We start from the raw sequence: 15,099 nt of genomic DNA on the forward strand, positions 1-15,099 counted from the left end.
ACATAAACACAAACAATAAATTAAATTATTCATTAAATAAACAAAATGAATAAAAAAAGATATAAAAAAAAAATCATAGCTTAGGACAGCACAGCCTTATTTATTTCTAGAGGTTCCAGTGTGTTAAATGTTGATTTGATATATGATATTTTTGATATTTTGTTTTGACAGTATATATGTACAGAAGAAAAGATTAGAAAGAAATGAACACAAATGAAATAGATACATCTTTATACATTTGAATTCAGTGTAAGAAATAATTGTACACCAAATGTGTTATGAAACATTGTTGCTTTTGCAAACTACTACATTTTTCAAATGACAGTTGCTTTTATAGCTGGTAGTCTTTTTTTCCCCAAATAAAGATGTTATAAATGATCATGTGAGATACTGAGCTGTGGCATTGGGTCTATTTCTACAGTTGATGGCAGAAAGCATGAATGCAACTGATCGTAAATTATTGTCATTGATATTTGTATTTTTTACTTTTAACTAGTAAATACTTTAAAGGGATAGTTGAAAATGAAAATTCTCTAATCAGTTCCTCACCCATATGCCATCGAAGATGTGTATGACTTTCTTCTGCTGAACACAAACAAATATTTTTAGAAAAATGTCTCAGCTCTGTAGGTGCATACAATGCAAGTGAATGATGATCAGGCCTTTGAAGGTCCAGAAAGCATAAACATAATTCAGAAGACTCCAGTGGTTTAATCAATGTCTTCTGAAGCAATCCAGTTGGTTTTGGGCCAGAACAGACCAAAATAGAACTATTTTTTCACAGTACATCTTGACAGCAGTCTCTTTGGTGATTTCAAGTTCGATTACACTTCCTATAGCGCCATCATGTGCTTTGCGCATGCGTCAAACACTAGAAAGTGTATTGGAGCTGGAAATCATGATCGTGCCTTTAGACTGCAATGGCAAGATGTACAGTGAAAAAGGAATTATATTTTGGTCTGTTCTCACCCAATACCTACTGGATTGCTTCAGAAGACATTGATTAAACCACTGGGGTCGTATGAATAACTTTTATGCTGACTTTATCTCCTTTTTGGAGCTTCAAAAGCCTGATCACCATTCACTTGCATTGTATGGACCTACAGAGCTGAGTCATTCTTCTAAAAATCTTCGTTTGTGTTCTGCAGAAAAAAGAAAGTCATACACATCTTAGATGGCATGACGGGGAGTAAATAATGAGAGCATTTTAGTTTTTGGGTGAACTATCCTTTTAAAAGTACAGTTCAATATAAAGCATTATTAAAGTTTTTGTTTATTATTATTGTTGCATGCTCATTAAAAGTTGGCCTGAATGGTATTACCATGGCACCTCAAAGATTATTATGGAAGCCTATCACCATTGTAAATCTGTAAAAAAACAAAAAAAGAAATAAATGTCGTTTTTTTTATCATTATTATTATTGTTTTTCTTTCTTTCTCTGAATATTTATTTGAATATGTGACATCATTGTAATAATGATTACGGGCTCAGGTACATAACACTCCACTCACTTTCAAATTTAGTACAGCATTATAGTGTGCATTTTCCAACACAGCACTGTTGTTTGTCATCTGTTATCCAAACTTAACGCTCATCTAAGTGACATGCATATACAGTAGTATTTTCCTAAACCTTGAAACACATTTATAAAGTACCATAACATTTCAAAAGTCCACTAGATGTCCCCAGTGTACCACTTAAAAGCACTGGGCATGGTATTTGCAATTGTTTGAGATTCAGTTCTATCACATGGGGCTAAATTCAGTTCTATCATATGGGGCTAAAATCAGTTTGTGTGTGTGTTTCAGATGTTAAAGATGCCCATGAAGGTAGCGTGAGCAGTGAGGATGATCTCTGCAGATTTGCGGGGAACAGAGAGCTGAAGTGTGGATCCAGACTCCAGGAAGTGAACACCTATAAAACAAACACACATTCACCGGCACTGCTCATATATATATTTCTGTATAGTTACAATTTCTTTCAAATCTGTAGTCTATTGTAAACATCCGGTAAATAAATACGTATTTGGCTTTTTAACCAAATTAAAGGAATATTCCATGTTAAACTTCAGCTCTATTGTGCACGTTTACATGCACAAAAACGGCGAAAAAATAAACCGATCGTAACGGGTAGATTTTTGCCCATTACGCCAAATTGCGTTGCATGTAAACACCTTAACCGGCATTCAGGTCATAAACGTTTTAAGCATTAACCACTTGACACAGAGAACGTTCATGCATGTTCTTACAGTGATTTTGCTTAATAAGCAGACAATGTGTGGGGTCATGTAAACACATTAAACGGCGTTCCTTTATTGGTGTACGGTAAAAAAAAAAAAAAAAAAAAAAAAAAAAAAAAAAAAAAGGCTGTACGAATAATCAGATCGACACGGGTAGATTTTTGCCCAATACGCTGATTTCATGTTGCATGTAAACACCTTAACTGGCTTTCTTACCGGCTTATCCAATATGTGGATGCGTCTTCACGGTTTGATGTCAAAAGCAGAGAATAACACGATTATTTCAAATCTCATGTCAACACGGTTTTCTTGCTTTTTCAAATGTTTAAATAAGCTGATTTTTAGGAGTCCTCAGCATATTGGTGTGCATTTAAACGGGATAAATCTCTGCATGTCTAGTGCTTTTAAAACAACATGTTTTTAAAACATGTACGTTCTTACAACGATTATGCTTAAATAAGCCGACAATGTGTGTGGTCTTGTAAATGCAATAAACAGCATTCCTTTATTGGTGTAAGGTCATAAACGGCGTAAGAATAAACCAGTCGACACTGGTAGATTTTTACCTATTATGCCGATTTTTTGTGGCATGTAAATCCAATGTGCACACGTGTTGAGTGCATGTCTCTTCATGGTTTGATGTCAAAAGCAGAGAATAACGTGATTATTTCAAATCTCATGTAAACACAGTTTTCTCGCTTTGTAAGATTTTTTAAATAAGATGATTTTTGGGAGTAATCAACACATTAGTTTGCATGTAAATGTTCTCATTAATTTTATTTGTACATGTTTTTTTTTGTCAGATGATCAGCCAGTTTACATGTCCCCATTCATCACCATTACATTTTAATGGATTATATAGGTTATATATTATTTTATATTTTTTTATTAAAAACAAATCCACTTCTACCATAATTTTAATTGTATTATAATTAAAAAAGCATGCTTTCACTATATCGTATATACTTTTTATTTCTAAATTGTAGAACATGCTCAATCTTTCTGACATATTTGAGGTAGTGACATCAAAGTATTTTTATCAAGGGCCTGGGTAGCTCAGCAAGTATTGACGCCGACTACCACCCCTGGAGTCGCGAGTTCAAATCCAGGGTGTGCTGAGTGACTAAGCAACCAAATTGGCCCAGTTGCTAGGGAGGGTAGAGTCACATGGGGTAACCTCCTCGTGGTCGCGATTAGTGGTTCTCACTCTCAATGGGGCGCGTGGTACATTGCGGCGGTGGTGCTGTCTGAAGTCAGACAAAATTTCTAACAGACATGCGCTGCTTCAAGTACAGTGCCGATCGTTCTGCACAGCAGTGCATGAAGTCAAACACACCTATTTTCTACTATTGTCCTGATAACTCACCAGCAGTGTAGCAAGTGTTAAGTGGCTGGCTGGTGTTTCTGGGCATGCTCTTTAGACACTTCATCAGCTTAGTCTCCGCACCCCTGAGGCTTTTTGTGATCACATGACCCATGACCCAGGTGGTATCTTTATACAGCACCTGTGGCAAGTAACACAACAGGTTACTCCCTGAAGTCTGTACTTTGATAATGCAGTAAAACCAGTGCCAAACTCTACCAACCTGACTGTAAATAAAGTAAGTACCCTCTGTCACCACTGTTACAGTGTCACCTGATAGCTGAAGCCCCTCGCCTCTGCTCTGCCCAAGGGCCCAAGAGAGAACAGTGGTGTCATGATTGTCTGAGAAAAACAGAGAAAGAAAACAATGGCATACAATAACAATTCTTTCCTATTGTGAAGTACAGAAGTTCACTAAGAGATAGTATGGTCTACTGTATATTTGAAGACCTCATGTAATCAAAAGTTTTGTGGCTTTCAGTCCACATCTGTTAGTTCTGTGGTCATCTACATATCTCTCTATATGCTAGTGTCCTCTTGAAACTTGACAAAATTAACATTTAGCATATACTGTATATGCATTAAAATGATCAGAAAATGTTCCAAAATTATATTTGATGACATCATTTCTTACTCAAGGGCATCAAATAAATAATATTTTTGGCTGAGCTCTGATATTTTCCAGCACAGCTTCATATTTTATTAGGAACATCAACACAGGTAAGAAAACTGCATTTGTCAAACCATTTCATGGGGTCTTTTATGGTTGTCTGACCTCCTGAATCCTTCACATTTACCATGGTATCCATATTTTCTTCCAACATACTCTACCACTGTCCCTTTCAAAGTCACTTTAGCTCTATGGGAAAACCTGTCAGGGCAAGGGATTTTGAAACCCTAAACCATCATGGCAATTTGATTGGCTGGTAAAGCTTAGTGCCCAGCTTCACAACAATAGAATTGTCCTTTTTCAGGGCAGCATAGATATATTTTGTGCTACTGGAACCAACATTTAGCTGAGCATGTTGCGACTGGGTCAACAGGAACAAGCTCTACACTTCTCTCTGCGTGCGCCAGCAAGAAGCACAACTTCAAGCAATTCCGTGTTGCAGTGTGTTTACACTGCATTTCAGAAAGAGCAAATTTGAAGAAAACTAAAACAGTGCATTTGCTGAAACACGTCTTAAAGACAGCCAATGTTTCGCAGGTGTTTCCCACCATGCTGCACTCGAGGCTTGCTTTCATTGAGAAAGTGGAAGCCGATCCCTCTCCCTCTGGCTTTGCTCCTTCTGAGTCTTCTGAGGGACCACACGAAGGGCACGAGGAAGGGATACAGATTTTGGAGATTTTGGGGAGGATTTGTCTCTGGCTCAAGCCTTGCGCACCTCCAATGCTCCGTATATGGCGTCTTCTCCCTTATGGTTTGCCTGTGATGACCTGTGCCCTGAAATCGATGTGCATGGTTCAATCATGTTTGGCGGTGCGAATGAGAAGGGTGATGCTATATCGCTGTAGGCCACAGATGCTAAGACTTGGTCAAACTCAGTGGACAAGCAGGGTGTTTGTATTTCCCCGCAAGTGGTGGAAAACAGACAGATGTCTGCTTCTGAAGCTGAGTTGAACAAGGTACTCGGCTGGGCAGTTGAGAAGTTTCCGCTTGAATGGTCCAACCTTGTTGCGCCACAGCGCTCTCAACTGGATGAAAGTTTTTTACCAAGTCCAGGGATGTTTTTTCCCGAGCTGCATGACCAGCTGATCAAGAAGAAGCATTCGCCGTACTCGGCGAGGACCTACATCCCAGGTGCACTTACCTTCACATCTTTGAAATGCACCAAGCTTAGAGGATATTCCTGTCATCCTCCAATGAAAGAGGCAGTAGCAGCACTATTATGCCCTTCCTCTTCTAAGCCGGTGCATCCATCCAAGTTTTGTAGGTTTACATCCATGCTGCTGGGTAAGTCCTACACTTCAGTGGGTCAGGCTGGTGCAGCTCTGCACACCATGGACATGTTGCAGGCCTATCAGGCAGATCTTCTGAAGGACTTGGATGAGAACGGTCCAGATCCCAAGTCCCTTCAAGAACTGCGTCACGCCACGTATTTGGCGCTCTGGGCCACCAAGACAACTTCCCAGGCTCTTTGCAGATCTATGGTTAGCCTATTGTCTGCTGAACACCCCATCTGGCTCAACTTGTCAGATCTGAGCGACAGGGACAAAGCGGTCCTGCTTGAAGCACGGCCTCTATGGTGATGCTCTTGATGCTTTCACTGAGAGGTTCCAGTCTGTTATGTAATCCAGATGGTTTTCTCGTGCTCTGCTTCAGGACAGTGTACAGCCAGCGTCCAAATTGTTACCATCACTTACCCTGTTTCTTCCCTGATAATGGAGCCAGTGCTGCTGGCAAGTAAACAAGCCCAGCGGCTTCTACCCAAAAGAAAGGTGCTGCTTTATGGACGTCATCCCATCTTGTTGGCTCTGTGCCCAATGTGTCACAACCAAATAGAGTTTGCAAACCTTGTTGCAGTTGCTCAAGGCACAAAAAACGGGCACATTTTCAGCTCTGACCAACTCACATATTCTGAACGACCACCCCCGAGGGCAGGCGGTGTTCAGATTTTAATGGTCACAGTCCAACCTCTGTGTCCCCTGATTCACTATCTGGAGGCATGGTGGTCTTCTGGGGAATTCCAGCTGGGTACTGAGCACAATCCAAACTGCATGGCTTATACAGTCGTTATTTCCTGATCGCCAAAAAGAGCGTTGGCTTAAGGACCATGCTGGACTTTAGACCCTTGAATTGGACACTCAGCAAGTCTCAGTTCAAGATGGTGACTCAGAGACAGATCTTGAATCATGTCCGCACTCTGAACTGGTTTGTATCCATCGACCTGAAAGATGCCTACTATCATGTGCAAATTATCATGCCCCTTGTCACAGGCCATTCTTGAGATTCGCCCCGCATACCAGTTCAAGGCTCTACCCTTCGGGTTGTCCCTGGCTCCCCGCACATTCATGAAATGTGTCGATGCGGTGCTGGCTCCGCTGAAGCTGGCCGCTGTACGCATATTGAATTACCTTGACAGTTGGATTTTACTACCTCAATTAGAGATTGCTCACATATCTGGAGCTTTTTGCTAATTGGTGTTCCTCACGAGGTGAGAACCCAAAGCAGGACTTACTCTATCCATGCTAAAAATATATGTCACTTCTGTAGCAGCTACTCATGACCTCATTAAGGACTTTTTGGAAGGCAAACACCCTCTGGTCAGTAGATTCTTCCAGGGTGCGAGACATCTGAGACCGTCTCGCCCCCCTACTGTCTTGGTCTGGGACTTAGCGCTGGTTTTAAATGCACTTGCAGGTCCCCTGTTTGAGTCACTAGAGGCGGTAAGCTTATTCATACTTTCACTGAAGACTGTGTTGCTACTCGCTTTGGCATCAGTCAAACGTGTTGGGGACCATCAGGCCCTTTCGATTAATAACTGTGTAAAGTTCTGACTAGGCCTGTCAAAGGCCACTCTTAAGCCCTTGGAAGGTTCGGAGCCCAAAGTCCTGGCAACCCCCTTAAGGGTGCAGGTTGTTACCCTACAAGCATTCTCCCCTCCTCCCTTTGAGTCAGACAAAGCTGAGTCTACATATGCTCTGCCTTGTGAGGGCATTACGCATGTACATTGACCAAAAGAGTCAATTCAGGGTATCAGAACAACTGTTTGTTTGCTTTGAAGGTCGCACAAGGGGTTTGGTTTTACACTATGGTCTCCCTATCTACACTGTGGTGAATGAGAGCATGTGTACAATGTTTCACTACCCTGTTAGCTAGTGTCACTGTGCCAAAGCCAATATTTCTCTACCCTGTCGGCTAGTGTCATTGTGCCAGAGCCCCTGGCCAGGCAATCGCTCAGTTTCCCTCCTTCCCTCTAAGTGGGAAAATGTGTTGAGACATTGCTCCACTACCCAGCATGGCCAGTGTCTCTGTCTTGGCATCAAGCCGTTGGTTTATTGTTTCCACCTCCCTTCCAATTTTATCAATATGACAGTGTGCACATCAGTGCTACAGCATTGTGGTATACAACTCCCGTAGCGTAAGCTTCTAATGCAGTGACGAAGTCACCCTCTTGAAATGGAACATCTTGGTTACTTTACCTAACCTTGGATCCCTGAAATGAGGGAACGAGATGCTGTGTAACTGTGGCGTAGTTACTGATTTTCCACTGTAACGGGATGAGAGATCTCCTTACCTTACCTTCAGTCAGAAAATCCTGACGATGTGAAGCTAGGCTTCTGTTTATATGCTAACAATGATGTCAGCATAGGCAGAGCACTAAGCTTCACCTACCAATCAAATTGGTGTGATGGTATAGGGTTTCAAAGCCCTGCCCCCTGACGGGTTCTCCCATAGCATCAGCTTCTGACACAGCTTCTCATTCCCTCCAGTCAGGGAACCAAAGTTACCCTAAGTAACCAAGACATTATTTTTACTGCTGTGAAACCACCACTAATATAAAAAAGGAAAAAAGATGACAGTAGTATCAATAACTATAATAACTAATCACAAAAAAATCATAAATCATAGTTTCCCATGTTTACTATGCTTCAGTTTTGGAAATATACCTCCTGACTGAGAAATACAAAAGGTTCTCTACCAAAACAGCTATTTGACTGAATTTTATAACAGGAAATTATTTGTCTTTGACCAAATATTATATATTTGTTTCATGTGTATTTATTAAAACATTCTGAATTGCTCAAGAGTCATAAACAGCAGCCTGATGAAAATTACGTGACTGGCAACATTTTTGAAAAATTATATTGCGTGGTTCATTACGTGTATTGTGGCAGTTCTGAGGTGAAATGTCTACTGTGTGGTGGCAAAAGCAAGTTACATTTTCTCAAAAATAGATGAGGTTTTTAAGGTCAATGATCTGTCGATTTTTAAATCAACAAACCCACCGCTAACCTTAAACCTAAACAATAGTGTCATAAAACACAAATGTGAGGTGAAAAACGCACTTGTTAAACCAACCACTTTATTTTGTGGTGTTCTATGACACTTTCGGCTCACGTGTTGACTTGCGTGATCTTCTGGTCTTGTACCCCAGTCTTTCGCATTACACTTGAGCTACCGAGCGACTTGTTTGTGCCCGAACAAGCTTTTAAATGTAGTTGGTTATGTAATGTAAATGTTCAAATGTTTTGCCTCACAAGTCATGCACCATAGTACAATTATTTTGATGGGAACAAGCCGAAAAGTAAGGGTTTATGAACTGATATGTACAATGAGCCACGTAGAATAATTTTGCAAAAATGTAGGAATTGTAATGTTATTTTATGAGACCAGGTTGCATCCAGGGGTGTAAACAAAATTAATTACATAGCTGAAAGATAAAATGAAATGACATTATTAAATGTATAGTCCTGGTTCTGGATATTGACTGGTCAATACAGTGTTAAACTGTGTTAAAATACATATAGTATAGTAACAGCTATGACATGAAACACCTGGATTTGACTGCACAGAACACAAATCTCAGAAACGATCGCCAGGGAAGAGTCATTTATATTAATAAAGAAACCTGTACTTGATTGGACAAATCATTAGTATTCATCTTGAAAGCGCTACCTGATTGGTTGGAGAAACTATAACCCAACTCTAACACTACCCCTAAACATAGACTTAAACAGCTAGGTAGTAGCTTCCTGAGATATATGAGGCCAATTCCACACTAATACACTTTCTATCTAATAATCTTTTTCTCTACGTTTTGGCCTTCCATCCACACTTTTTGAAAACGCTTTCTCAAGTGGATACATTTGAAAATGCTGACAGGGAAAACAGAGATATCTGAAAAAGATAATGTATTTTTTGTCATGTGACACAGTCGTGTGATCCATTATAGCCACAAAAATCAAGATGGTGGACCATGTTGTAGCAGCGTTGTTATGCCTGCTATTCACTTTGATAGCATTGTTAAAGATAAATGTTACTTTGTACAACCTTCACATTGCATTTCTTCAAAGGCGACGGGAAGTTTACTCAGAATTTCTGTCCGGCGATGGAACATGAGGACAATAGACCATACATGGAACAGCGATTTTTCACATGCGCAGTAAGGGGATATGAGAGTTTTCATAAGTCTCGTGTGGATGAGACACTTTGGGAAAACAAATGAAAATGGCAGTGTTTTGAAAATGAAGATGTTAATTATTTATCCAGATGCCAGCTATTAACCTTAGTTTACATGCCAGAGACTAAATCTTTTATGAAAACGATGGCACTTAATGAATTAGATTAATAAAATTTTGTTTAAATTAAAATTTGTGTTTAATAATCACAATTCAGCACAGCCGTTTATACTCAAATAAATTGAGGTCAAAGAGAAATGCTCTTCATAAACACTGAACTGTAAGATACCGTGGGTGTAATACTCACTATACGACTGAGAGGACACAGGAACAAGATGAAGAAATGTGTGCTGCTCTGCTAAAAGAAAGGAGAATTTGCATATGATCAAAGAGAAAGCGAATGTGTTTGTCAGATAATTAAAAAAGTGAAAAAGAAAGTGTGGCTGTGAAAGACAGAAATGAAGAAACAAGTGACTCACTTTGTCGTCTATGTCTCCGTTTCTTCTGTTCTTGCACATCTCTTGTGTCTCGGCCGTGTCCACGTGTCTGTCTCTCAGGAAATCTGTGATATCTGCTAACCTTACAGCAAGATGCATGGGAAATGAGATATCATCACAGATTATTGAAATGCTATAGACAAGCTGAACCTCCAGATCATTGTTGATTGTTTGATCCAAGGGGCATCTTCAAAAAAATTACACTTTTCTCAGAACTAATTTTACTTTTATGAGCCAATTTATGACTTATAAGAAACTGGGTCTCTAGGTGATTTTAATGTATATAGTCAGTTCCCCTTAGGTTTACACAGGTGTCCTAGCAGTGTAACCACAGGTGTAATACATCATATTAACTATGGACATTTTTCATAACTTTGACAACTAGAAATGTCCTTCAATTTGAAAACACACATACAGACACACACACACACACACATATATATATATATATATATATATACATTGGCAGCCAGAAGTTTGAAATAATGTACAGATTTTGCTGTTTTGGAAGGAAATTGGTACTTTAATTCACCAAAGTGGCATTCAACTGATCACAAAGTATAGTCAGGACATTACTGATGTAAAAAAACAGCACCATCACTATTTGAAAAAAGTCATTTTTGTTAAAATCTAGACAGCCCCCATTTCCAGCAGCCATCGCTCCAACACCTTATCCTTGAGTAAACATGCTAAATTGCTAATTTGGTACTAGAAAATCACTTGTCATTATATCAAACACATCTGAAAGCTATTTGGTTCGTTAAATGAAGCTTAACATTGTTTTTGTGTTTGTTTTTGAGTTGACAGAGTATGCAATAGACTGGCATGTCTTAAAGTCAATATTAGGTCAAAAATGGCAAAAAAGAAACAGCTTTCTCTAGAAACTCATCAGTCAATCATTGTTTTGAAGAATGAAGGCTATACAATGCTTGAAATTGCCAAAAAAACTGAAGATTTCATACAAAGATGTACACTACAGTCTTCAAAGACAAAGGACAACTGGCTCTAACAAGGACAGAAAGAGATGTGGAAGGCCCAGATGTACAACTAAACAAGAGGTTAAGTACAACAGAGTCAACACCAGTTTCGTGTACAACAGTAAAGAGAAGACTCGGGTGCAGGCCTTATGGGAAGAAATGCAAAGAAACTTTTGAAACAGAAAAACAAAAAGTAAAGGTTAGAGTGGGCAAAGAAACACAGACATTGGACAACAGATAATTGGAAAAGAGTGTTATGGATCTTAACCCCATTGAGATTTTGTGGGATCAGCTAGCCTGTAAGGTGCATGAGAAGTGCCTGACAAGTATTGTGCTACAGGAAGCGTGCGGTGAAATGCCACCTGAGTATCTGGACAAACTGACAGCTAGAATGCCAAGGATCTGCAAAGCTGTCGTTGCTGCACGTGGAGGATTTTTTGATGAGAACTCTTTGAAGTAGTTTTATTAATTACATTTTTTTCAAATTGTAATAGTAATTTTTCACGTTATTAATGTCCTGAGTCTCCTGACTATACATTGTGATCAGTTGAATGCCACTTTGGTTAATAAAAGTACCAATTTCTTTCCATAGGAGCAAAATCTGTCCATTATTCCAAACTTTTGGCCGCCAGTGTATATATACTCTTTATGAAATGTTTTGCTCTCTTTAAAAATAAATGCCATTTAATTTGATATTTTGTCATCTAATGCAATGACATTTATCCATTTTTAATTATGGCTCAAGTGTCCAAACACTCCTCGTTGCTTCACAGAATTTGCTTCACAGTATTAGCCCACGGTAAAAACAACTGAATTAAAGGTATTTGAGGAAAGGCTAACAAAACAATATAATTTACAATTCCTACCAATCTACTTTAAAAGAATAAAAAGAAAACACTTTAAAGTAAGGCATGAGAGTATACTTTTTTGCTTTTGGTGGGCTGGTTTCCTAATTTTCACCTTTTTAAATCAGTGAATAATGTCTTTTCTGAGTGGATGTTTGATACTGATTAAAAAGATTTTCATGCATTGTGGGCAGATGGCAGGCAGCTGAACTGTGTAACTGGATGCAGATTGAGGTGAGGAGAATTTTGTATCCTGTCACTACACGCTAGCGATTTTACCATAATACTCATCTCACATATATGTATACTTATGCTGCAACATAAATAACTCAACCCAGACTCCAGTTTCTCCCTTTCTCATTTATTAGTATACAGCCAGAGAGATCTCTTTTCAGTAGAGAATCTCCCGAACAAAAGAATTCAGAAGCTTTTATACATTATCGCATATGTAACTCCCATAATACTTGTTTAATACATTATGATTGGATTTAAAGTTAGTTAGGATTAGCTAATCATCTTGGCAAGAGATCAACGTTATGAAATAATAGTTATAAAGAATATGATGAAAATTCCAGTCATCGTTAGTTAAACAAAATCAGGTTCCCATTTTTAGTTCCCCTCAAACAATTGCACATGCAATGACCCATCTATGCTCAACTTCTTAGCTATCTCTAATACTTAACTCTAACATTTCTCTTACATGCAACGATTCAAACTGAACCGCAAACTAACTTTTGCAAACCCATTTCAATAATTCATTGAAAAGAACCTACCCAAAAGAGAGATTCATTTGTGAATCAGGCATCGCTTGTTCTGATTCAAAACAGCCCGCAGAATTGCGGGATACACGACACGATTTCGTTGTCAGGAAAACTGTTTCTGCAGGTCGTTATATGGTAATCTCCCACAAGGATTTATCAGTCAAATTTTACTGGGGTAAAGCAGAAATTTCAGGTTTACAATTAACACTAACAAATATGAAATTATCACCATAAAAATATATTGGTGTCCTTTAGACCTTCCTTGGTCTTATGGGCCAATCTGACTTGAGTTTTCGGCCTGAAACGTCATGACATCCTCCACAGAGGTGATCTGAACCTGGCAATTTTCATGTATTTATACACAAAGCTATAAAAAGTCCCTATGTTAAGACCAAGGAGGAGTTAATGTGAATAATAAATATGTTTCATCTAATTTGTGGTTTTGTACTGTAACAAACATGCCATGGGTCAAAATAATGTTGTGACCAATCACATTGTTGAGCTTATCATTGAGTGTTTGAAGTGAAAGCGCTGCATCGTTAGCTCTCTTTCGTTTAAAATAGTCACTGAAGAAGGTATGGACATACGAAATTGGTTAAAAAGACCACGACCAAGGCGGTAGATCCATCATGTGATGGTGACGTGTCCAGCAGCGAAGTAGCTGGGTGTCATGCAACCATTATCAGCTCGTCACGTTCGTAATCGTTATCATCAACAAGCACTGCTAAAGCTAGCGCCCCTATTGAAAAGAAGGTGGTTCAAATGACCTAGGCTCTGAAACACCACATCAGGTCAATTTAGCAAAGTATCCAGTGACATTATTTTTGGGAAAGAAGAGGTCATATTCTAGCAGCTGATTTGAAGGGAGAAATTGGCTAGAATACTCAGTGAATTCCGATGCCCTGTTTTGCTTCGTCTATAGAAAATTTTGCTCCGGTACAGGCTTCATTCTAACTTTCATGACCAGGAGATTTTGAAACTGGTAAAAACGCTTTAGGAATACATAAAATAACGCTTAATTTCCAAATGTACTCTCCCAATCCAATCTCATGCAAAGCATGCTGGGAACTGGAAATCCCCTTACTGGTTTAATGGATTGTACACAATGAAAGATGCTGAAGAATTGTACTGCATTAGCTAATTTTAATTAAGTAAATTGAGCAAGCAGTAAAAATCATGTTGAGTGAACACCATCTGTTAGAAGTTTGAATCCATTTCAACATTTTATAGCAATGTGATCATGTCACTTTTTGATGACCGTGTTGAATTTCACTGGGACTTTACTCAATAGAATTTTGTTTCATTTCAAATGTATTAAGTTTATTATAAATATGTTTAGTATTTTCAATAGAGCTGCTTTCCCTTTTTTTTCCAGTGTACTTGTCCAAAAACATGGAAAAACCATAGTCTTATATATATATATATGGTATATCTTTATATATATATATATATATATATATATATATATATATATATATATATATATATATATATATATTGTGTTGAATTCATATACCATGGTATTTATGTGATACTTCAAAGAATACCAGAATAAAAATACCATTTGTCCAAAAGAAGCATGCAAAAAAAAAAAAAAAAAAAAAAAAAAAATATATATATATATATATATATATATATATATATATATATATATATATATATATATATAAAGATATACCATTTTATTAATGAAGCCATAAATGTACGTCATTAAAGACAGAACAACATCCTTCGTCATAGCTTAATTTGTAGCTGTAATTACTGAATTAAAACCACTCACCTACCCCGCAGCAGGCGGCGGCATCGCAGCATATCCCGCTTCCCTTCCCCGCTGTTTCCAGAGGCCTGAACCGCTGCGATATCTCAGCCATTTCGGCTCTGAGCATCCATATGTGAGTCCACTGGATGTACATCACACCCACACAGGTGCTGGCAACAGTATACAGAATAAACGACTTCAACAATTCCACATTCACCTTCCCAACAGAAGCAGGCGGAGGATTTTGGGGAATGCTCATCATAGGCGTTGATGTGAAGAAATAACGAAAGAGTTTACGAAAGCGCTAATATTCTCAATGGATGTTTCGTTAACTTTCGCTTTCGCAGCTTTTATCAGAAATGAGAAAGAAGTGGGAGTGGAAAAAAACATTCGCTCAATACGTGGTTGGCCAATTCCCTTGTCCAAAAATAATAAAATTTAAATGTGTAAATCTTAAAAATAGGCTTAAATATATTTTTTGAGTGTAAATAAATAAACAAATGTAGAGCCCTAATAAATCTATTAGTAGTCTAT

General features: G+C 38.4%; 1 protein-coding gene across 2 annotated transcripts; it reads right to left on the reverse strand.

The window, feature by feature from the left end:
* Nucleotides 1-1,116: 1,116 nt before the first annotated feature.
* LOC127426340 (tumor necrosis factor ligand superfamily member 13-like) lies at nt 1,117-14,898 on the reverse strand. Of its 2 annotated transcripts, none has more exons than XM_051673102.1 (6): nt 14,591-14,898; nt 10,206-10,305; nt 10,034-10,081; nt 3,827-3,945; nt 3,607-3,745; nt 1,117-1,915 (listed from the first exon to the last, which is right to left on the reverse strand). In XM_051673102.1, exons 1-6 carry the CDS (start codon nt 14,825-14,827, stop codon nt 1,806-1,808), a joined length of 753 nt encoding a protein of 250 aa, XP_051529062.1. In that variant the 5' UTR covers nt 14,828-14,898; the 3' UTR covers nt 1,117-1,805. The 2 variants fall into 2 exon arrangements, with proteins under 2 accessions (XP_051529062.1, XP_051529053.1); XM_051673093.1 differs by having other exon boundaries at nt 10,034-10,084.
* Between the last annotated feature and the right edge of the window lie 201 nt (nt 14,899-15,099).

The sequence above is a fragment of the Myxocyprinus asiaticus genome, chromosome 3 (genome assembly GCF_019703515.2).
Source record: "Myxocyprinus asiaticus isolate MX2 ecotype Aquarium Trade chromosome 3, UBuf_Myxa_2, whole genome shotgun sequence".
Lineage (NCBI taxonomy): Eukaryota > Metazoa > Chordata > Actinopteri > Cypriniformes > Catostomidae > Myxocyprinus > Myxocyprinus asiaticus.